Raw genomic sequence first — 9,466 nt, 5'->3', positions numbered from 1 at the left:
GGCAGAGCTTTAAGAGACATTTTAGCTTTTATATTTTATAAGATATATTTTTTGTAAGAACCACAATTAATACATATATTTCAGTGAATAACTTATTGTTCAAATCTGTATATAAATATGTATATAAAGTGTTGTAATTAACAAAACTGTTATTATTAATTAGTAAGTATTAGGGCTGCAACAACTAATCGATTAAAATCGATTAAAATAGTTGCCGATTAATTTAGTCATCGATTCGTTGGATCTATGCTATGCGCATGCGCAGAGGTTTTTTTTTTTTTTAAATAAACCTTTATTTATAAACTGCAACATGTACAAACAGCTGAGAAACAATAATCAAAATAAGTATGGTGCCAGCATGCTGTTTTTTTCAATAAAATACTGGATAGGATAGAAATGTAATTTGTCTCTTTTATCCGACTATTAATCGATTAATCGAAGTAATAATCGACAGATTAATCGATTATCAAATTAATCGTTAGTTGCAGCCCTAGTAAGTATACATTTTTGAGCCTTTTTAGAGAAAATCATATCATTGTAGTAAATTATGCAAATTACTCGATGATGTCATGGTGACCACGCCCATAGCCACGCCCCCACCGCCGCAGGTATCTTGGCAGTTTATGGGAAACACTGTGATGTATAATGCAATGTCAATTTCTGTCACTTTATCCTGCACCCTCTTTAAAAGTCCAACATTTTTCCCCGTCAGATTTGGACAACCATCTGTTGTCACACCTGCCAGCTTGACCCATTTCAGTCCTAACATGTCCAAACACGCATTTACCTATGTGAACAAGTCATTACCTGTGGTTGTCCCTTTAATTGACTGCATGGCTGCCGGCTGCTCCGTAAATTGAAAGTCTGCAGTTATCCCACGTAAGAAGATGAGCAGCTGGGCGGTGTCACGTACATCGCAGCTCTCATCCAAAGCCAGCGAAAAACAGTCAAAGTCGGCCGTTCTGTTCTTCAGCTGAAGCTCCAAGTTTCCAGCGATGGTCTCAACCCGCCTCGTTACAGTGCGTCGGGAGAGTGACACGTTCTCAAATGCAATTTTGCAATTTATGATTGGCCCGCGGGCCGCAGAATGCCCAGGTCTGGTTTAGAGGGTAAGGATTAAAATGCCTCTATTTGTACTTGGCTAGTCTAGTAAAAACATGGTTTCATATCATTTGCAAACCGTAAGTAGGTTAGACATAACTATAGTATACCTTTAAAATAAAGCGTAAGTTACTAACTCAGTGTTAATGTTCGAGTGGGACCTCTATAGTGGCAAAGTTGGGTCAAAGAGGTTAAGAACTCCAGTTGTCCAGTTAGCGTCAGGATGATAAAAAGATCAAATGCGGTGTACATATAATAAGGTTTAACCGTTCATTGGCCCAAATGTGAGAAGAGGAGGTTTCTTGAAGGACAACAATGTTTATGGCTGCAGTTAATCCTGCGTTCTCAACATCTTTTACAACCCCAGGAACAGAAATATGGACGAGCTGCTTCGCTCCAGGCCAGAGCGGAGCTTGATCCCAGATTAGAGACACGTCCTCACTCTGGGAGGAAACACGTTAACCCCTTCTAAGCCCCCAGGGGTATGATACGTGATACTGAAGGCGCTGAACTTTACCTTTACTCCATACCTTTACCTTTTGCCTGGTGGAAGAGCAGCTGGACGACACTCGCTACTTAACCTTGTTTCCTGCTGACAACGCCTTGAGAGAGAATTATTACTGCGGCTTGGGTTCGTCTCCATTGTCAATCAGGACATTGGAGCTCTATTTCACCCTATTTTAGTCACACTTCAGAAGTTTCTGCTCTTCTGCAGGGCTGAAAATGCTGGAAACAGGAAATAAATCTAGTATGACAATTCCCAAGTTGTTTGAGTGTCATCATAATGGGAAACAAGCAAGGCATCAACAATCAGTAGCTAGTCCTATTTTAAGACTCATGTATACACCCCAGCTTTTAAATATGACCCTTTGTAGACAAGTTGATCTGCCGTCTCTCTTTTCTGCTTTTCCCCCACAGATCAGCTTGCACGGAGGATGCGCTACCTGTTCCAAGTCAGGAACCTGAATGGACCACTGCTCTATGCATCAGTGGGTGACACATCTGACTTGTCTACATAAAAGTAGATCAACTACGAATCAGTTGGGGACATCTCTGCGCTGCTGACCCGTCTCCGCTCGAGATGGTCTCCTGCTGGCCCCACTATGGACTGGACTCTCACACTATTATGTTAGATCCACTATGGACTGGACTCTCACTATTATGTTAGATCCACTATGGACTGGACTCTCACTATTATGTTAGATCCACTATGGACTGGACTCTCACTATTATGTTAGATCCACTATGGACTGGACTCTCACTATTATGTTAGATCCACTATGGACTGGACTCTCACTATTGTGTTAGATCCACTATGGACTGGACTCTCACTATTATGTTAGATCCACTATGGACTGGACTCTCACTATTGTGTTAGATCCACTATGGACTGGACTCTCACTATTATGTTAGATCCACTATGGACTGGACTCTCACTATTATGTTAGATTCACTATGGACTGGACTCTCACTATTATGTTAGATCCACTATGGACTGGACTCTCACTATTGTGTTAGATCCACTATGGACTGGACTCTCACTATTATGTTAGATCCACTATGGACTGGACTCTCACTATTATGTTAGATCCACTATGGACTGGACTCTCACTATTGTGTTAGATCCACTATGGACTGGACTCTCACTATTATGTTAGATCCACTATGGACTGGACTCTCACTATTGTGTTAGATCCACTATGGACTGGACTCTCACTATTATGTTAGATCCACTATGGACTGGACTCTCACTATTATGTTAGATCCACTATGGACTGGACTCTCACTATTGTGCTAGATCCACTATGGACTGGACTCTCACTATTATGTTAGATCCACTATGGACTGGACTCTCACTATTATGTTAGATTCACTATGGACTGGACTCTCACTATTATGTTGGATCCACTATGGACTGGACTCTCACTATTATGTTAGATCCACTATGGACTGGACTCTCACTATTGTGTTAGATCCACTATGGACTGGACTCTCACTATTATGTTAGATCCACTATGGACTGGACTCTCACACTATTATGTTAGATCCACTATGGACTGGACTCTCACTATTATATTAGATCCACTATGGACTGGACTCTCACACTATTATGTTAGATCCACTATGGACTGGACTCTCACTATTATGTTAGATTCACTATGGACTGGACTCTCGCTATTATGTTAGATCCACTATGGACTGGACTCTCACTATTATGTTAGATCCACTATGGACTGGACTCTCACTATTGTGTTAGATCCACTATGGACTGGACTCTCACTATTATGTTAGATTCACTATGGACTGGACTTTCACAATATTATGTCAGACCCACCCGACATCCATTGAATCCGGTCTCCCTTAGAGAGGGGGGGGGGGGGGGGGGGTTACCCACATATGCGGTCCTCTCCAAGGTTTCTCATAGTCATTCACATCGATGTCCCATTGGGGTTGTGAGTTTTTCCTTGCCCTTATGTGGGCTCTGTACCGCGGATGTTGTTGTCGCTTGTGCAGCCCGTTGAGACACTTGTGATTTAGGGCTACATAAATAAACATTGATTGATTGATTGACATCTGACTTGTCTACATAAAAGTAGATCAACTATGAACTGGAGTCTCACTTTAACTTCATCCACTCGGCATCCATTGAACCGGTCACCCAAGGGGGTCTGTGGTCCCTTCCAAGGTTTCTCGTTGTGCCCATTAGGTTGAGTTTTTTCTTGCCCAGATGTCGTTGTGGCTTGTGCAGCCCTTTGAGACATTTGTGTTTAAGGGCTACGAAAGTAAACTTTGATTGATTGATTGAATTAATCAGTTTTAAAGATGACATTTTTTTAAAATTTCAGTTTATTTTGATTTATAACAAGGCCCACTCTTGTTTAAATTGGGGCCCTAACCACACTTGTATTTACTCTTCTTACACTTTTTAATCCATGCCAAAGATTTTTTTTACTTTTTCAATCAAAGTTGAAGTGCATGTTTTGTACAGGGGATTACTTGCTTGCATGATTAGAATTTGCTTAAGAAAATACCTCCGTATTTGTACACAAATGCAATGTCAGTCCGAATATAATCCAGGAACAGATTTAAACATTTTACTTGAATCTGACATCACATGGACAAAGATGAGACCTTCTGGAGGAAACTTCTGTGGTCAGATGAAACAAAAATGGAGCTGTTTGGCCACAATACCCAGCAATATGTTTGGAGGAGAAAAGGTGAGGCCTGTAATCCCAGGAACACCACACCAACCGTCAAGCATGGTGGTGGTAGTATTATGCTCTGGGCCTGTTTTGCTGCCAATGGAACTTGTGCTTTAAATGGGACGATGAAAAAGGAGGATTACCTCCAAATTCTTCAGGACAAGCTAAAATCATCAGCCCGGAGGTTGGGTCTTGGGCGCAGTTGGGTGTTCCAACAGGACAATGACCCCAAACACACCTCAAAAGTGGTAAAGGAATGGCTAAATCAGGCTAGAATAAAGATTTTAGAATGGCCTTCCCAAAGTCCTGACTTAAACGTGTGGACAATGCTGAAGAAACAAGTCCATGTCAGAAAAGCAACACATTTAGCTGAACTGCACCAATTTTGTGGTCAAAAATTCCAGCAGAAGCTTGTGGATGGCTACCAAAAGCGCCTTATTGCAGGTCAACTTGCCAAGGGACATGTAAGCAAATATTAACATTGCTGTATGTATACTTTTGACCAAGTCACATTTTCAGTAGAGCCATAATAAATTCATAAAAGCAGCAAAACTTCATGAATGTTTTTTGTGACCAACAAGTATGTGCTCCAATCACTACATCACAAAAAAATAAGAGTTGTAGAAATGATTGGAAACTCAAAACAGCCATGACATGATGTTCTTTACAAGTGTATGTAAACTTTTGATCGTGACTGTATATTGTTATTTGCAGCTAAAATGAACCATAAGGACTCGCCTGACCCTCTTGAATTCATTATTTACTGAGGGGGCGACTTGGATAAAGCCTTTGTTTTTAAATCATACCGATCGTATAGCTTTGTATTGTATTTACTTACACTTTAGTAAAATTAATATGACCTATTATTGTCTGTTTATCTACTCTGTGTGTCAGTATAGAAATATCCTGGACGTCGTCAGTCTGATTTGTATAAACTACCCTGAACTGTGAAGTGTGGTGGAAACACAAACTACACACTTCTATAGGCACCTAAAGTTCCAGGAACTTTTGGTGGAAAAAGGCCAATTGTTCTACTTCAGTTTGGTGGTCCTTGGCCTGGAAATCATTTACTATGACTATGTGGCGTTTTAAAGCAAATGATAAGGAAACATACACTACCGTTCAAAAGTTTGGGGTCACCCAAACAATTTTGTGTTCGAGCCTTCATTTCTAAGAACAAGAATAGACTGTGGAGTTTCAGATGAAAGTTCTCTTTTTCTGGCCATTTTGAGCGTTTAAATGACCCCACAAATGTGATGCTCCAGAAACTCAATCTGCTCAAAGGAAGGTCAGTTTTGTAGCTTCTGTAACGAGCTAAACTGTTTTCAGATGTGTGAACATGATTGCACAAGGGTTTTCTAATCATCAATTAGCCTTCTGAGCCAATGAGCAAACACATTGTACCATTAGAACACTGGAGTGATAGTTGCTGGAAATGGGCCTCTATACACCTATGTAGATATTGCACCAAAAAGCAGACATTTGCAGCTAGAATAGTCATTTACCACATTAGCAATGTATAGAGTGTATTTCTTTAAAGTTAAGACTAGCTTAAAGTTATCTTCATTGAAAAGTACAGTGCTTTTCCTTCAAAAATAAGGACATTTCAATGTGACCCCAAACTTTTGAACGGTAGTGTACCTTGGACAAAGACTATATTTGAGTAAGTATTCAAGTAAGTACATTTTATTTATAAAGCGCTTTTCACAGACAAAGTCACAAAGCGCTGTACAAAACATAGGTGAAGCAAAACAACAATTCAATGTCAACAACAGGGGAAACATCGTATAAGGATACAAAGTGGATTAAAAATGATAGTTAAAAGGTGCATTAACTAAAGGCTTTACTAAAAAGAGAAGTTTTCAAATGTTTCTTAAAAGTGTCAACGCAGTTAAGATCACGGAGGGACTGGTGCAAGTTGACCCAGAGTCCGGGAGCTATAGCCTGGAATGCCAGTTTTTGGGATATTTAGAACGGTGTTTTTCAACCTTTTTTGAGCCAAGGCACATTTTTTTCATTGAAAAAATACAGAGGCACACCACCAGCAGAAACGTTCAAAAATTACTTTTTTTTAGTTTGTTGTTTTGTGGCTCTTCCTGTTTTGTTGGCGTTTTCCTGTAGCAGCTTCACGCCTTCCTTTGGGTGCTATTGCCTGACCTGCTTTGTATTGGCAAACAAGACTATTTCAGTTGTGCGGACGCTATCCTTCTTTGTGGGGACATTGTCGATTGTCATGTCATGTACGGACACACACTGTAAGTCTTTGCTGTCGTCCAGCATTCTGTTTTTGTTTACTTTGTAGCCAGTTCAGTTTTACTTTGGTTTTGCATAGCCATCCCTACGCTTCAGTGACTTTTCTTAGCGGGACTTGCCTTTTGTTCATTTTTGGTTTAAGCGCAACATACCTTTTTACCTGCACGCTGTCTCCAACTGTGCTCTGCATATTGGGAATACGACAAACCATCCTCGACGCGTTCCGACTTCTCAGTGTTTCCCACACATTCATTTATTTGTGGCGGCCCGCCACGAAAGAATTACGTCCGCCACAAATAAAAAATAATAAAAATAATTAAAAAAATGTTTTTTTTGTTGTACTGTCCAGCTTCTCAGGCAAATCATATAGTTGATGTAGATGCCCATATAGGCTGTTCACATTTACTTTACAAAAGAGAAGTGTAGGATACTTCTCTAGTTGCCTTATTTGTATTTGACCACTACTGATTTCTGTTTATTTGTTACTGACTGTGGCAGGACACCTCTGCCTCTGTTTCACTTTATGTTGCTGGTAAATAATATGGTTGTAGTAGTAGGCTAAAGTTAAATTATTTAGTATGCACTAATTAAAGGGGCAGAGCTTTAAGAGACATTTTAGCTTTTATATTTTATAAGATATATTTTTTGTAAGAACCACAATTAATAAATATATTTCAGTGAATAACTTATTGTTCAAATCTGTATATAAATATGTACATAAAGTGTTGTAATTATATTGTAAAATGGATGGATGGATGGACGTTTAAAACAAAACTGTTATTAATTAGTAAGTATACATTTTTTTAGCCTTTTTAGAGAAAATCATATCATTGTAGTAAATAATGCAAATTACTCGATTATGTCATGGTGACCACGCCCATAGCCACGCCCCCACCGCCACAGGTATCTTGGCAGTTTATGGGAAACACTGCTTCTACAAAGCAACGGACTACCTGCTGCCACCTACTGGTATGGAGTTGTACATGGTTACCCTGCCGAGCTCTATACAGCACAGACAACAGACAACGGCACATTATTTGCAGATTATAATTATTGATTTGCAAATAATATATTTTTTGGACCACATAGGTGAAGTTGCATAATTTCCCTCGGCACAGTGATGTACCAAGGGACCCCGCCATGCAACGCACGGAACGTCAGGACTAAAATCTTAAACTGAATTTGACTGGAAGCCAATGAAGACTGGATCAAATGGGGGTGATATGGGCTGTTCTGGGTGCATCGGTCTTAAGTCTGGCAGCTGCATTTTGTACCGTCTTAAGTCTCTTTAGCCTTGACTTGTTGAAAAGAGTGAAGAGAGAATTGCAACAGTCAATACCAGATGAAATGAACGCGTGAATGATCGTTTAATAAACGCAAAAAAGCAGACAGGAGCCAACCTAAAAGCCTAAAGTTTGCGCCACAGATAGCGCCGTCTCCAGTGCATGAGTTGTGTAAAAATAAACACAACCAACTATACAAACAGTAACAAACGTGCATCTCTTAGTGGCTGCGTGGGGCGCCAAGCAGCTTTGAACAGAAACACCGAGGGAGGAAGACAAGCGTGGTGTTGTGAGAGCGAGGGATTATCATAGAAGCAGGAAGATGAGTCAAGTGTCACGCTGAAGAGAATACGGCACATTATTAGAGGCTTGCAGCGCATCCAAGATGTCATGGCTTGATTCTTGGAGCATTGGAAAATAGCCAAGGGTTAATCAACATCTAAATTGGGTTAGTGAGCTGACAGCACCAAGCGAGACCATGCTCATGTGAAAGATTCCCTAAAAGCCAAGGTTTCCTCTAGCAAAGCAGTAACCCAGCTTGTTGGTGTTCCCCAAGAAAGACATGAGGCCCACGTAAGCTTGGATGTGGATGGACTGGTTCAGGACCAGAACGCCATTGGCCTTCCCGGGGACCGGCTTCACCTTGTGGGCTTTCTGCGCCGCTCCTTTGAGCTCCTCACGGAAGTTCTGAATCTGTAGACAAGATGGCCAGGGAGTCAGATAGGTTTACTGGGATTAAAGACCACTCCCTGGATGATTCAGGACTCCTCTTCCTCCTATCCAGGAGATGGCAAAAAGCCGCTGCCTGACCAGGGATCAGAAAATCTGCAGAGACTCCTCCCACCCCCACCAAGGACTGTTTTCACTGCTGGACTCTAGGAAGAGGTTCTGCAGCCTCCGTAGCAGAACCTCCAGGTTCTGTAACAGCTTCTTCCCTCAGGCTGTAAGACTCTTGAATGCATCATAATAATCCCCTCAAAAATGGATTAACTGGCTGGAATATAAAGACAATATAACATACATCCATAATTGTGGATGCATATGCAAAAGTGCAATATATTTATCTGTACAGTAATCTATTTATTTATATCTGCACCTTATTGATTTTTTATCCTGCACTACCATGAGCTAATGCAACTAAATTTAGTTCTTATCTGTACTGTAAAGTTCAAATTTGAATGACAATAAAAAGGAAGTCTAAGTCTAATAAACACACTCTTGTGGTTTAGGTTCTTGTCTTGAGTCACCAAGAACCACTGCGGTGGGACTTAAAGCTGAGGTTCTGGTGTCTTTTTCCCCACGTGGCACATTCCTCCTTCACGACATACGTTTTTTCATGAACATTCTCAGTAAGGGCCTCCAGGTCTTTGGTCCTTGAGGGTCTACTTTCAGGTCTCGGTCAGACCAGGATTGCGCTTAAAATTCCTCCACATACTCCTCCTTCCTGCAGCTTCAAACGCGATGAAATGTTGTGACACGGCTCAAGTGTCATCGCCGTGGTTGCTTAATTCTCCTCTCCTCTTCATGCGAAGTGAAATGATGAAATTCCTGTAAACGCTCCGCAATACGCTTGACTTTCAATCGCACAAAAGACTTTCTAAGTCTTGAAACATTTCAGTGCACAAA

At 40.8% G+C, this 9,466-nt stretch overlaps 2 protein-coding genes across 2 annotated transcripts in view; both read right to left on the bottom strand.

The window, feature by feature from the left end:
- Nucleotides 1-9,466, bottom strand: part of LOC133644195 (tumor protein 63-like) — a 498,490-nt gene that overhangs the window by 213,464 nt on the left and 275,560 nt on the right. The gene's annotated exons all lie outside the window — the stretch shown is intronic.
- LOC133644199 (tumor protein p63-regulated gene 1-like protein) overlaps nt 7,412-9,466 on the bottom strand; it is a 77,350-nt gene continuing 75,295 nt past the window's right edge. Inside the window, exon 5 of the mRNA XM_062038545.1 lies at nt 7,412-8,533. Within this exon, the coding sequence (XP_061894529.1) occupies nt 8,339-8,533 (195 nt within the window). The 3' untranslated portion in view covers nt 7,412-8,338. The remainder of the gene's footprint in view (nt 8,534-9,466) is intronic.

The sequence above is a fragment of the Entelurus aequoreus genome, linkage group LG27 (genome assembly GCF_033978785.1).
Source record: "Entelurus aequoreus isolate RoL-2023_Sb linkage group LG27, RoL_Eaeq_v1.1, whole genome shotgun sequence".
In the NCBI taxonomy this organism is placed as follows: Eukaryota; Metazoa; Chordata; class Actinopteri; order Syngnathiformes; family Syngnathidae; genus Entelurus; species Entelurus aequoreus.
Note: the sequence above shows the minus strand (reverse complement) of the source record. Positions and strands in the feature narration are given on the sequence as shown.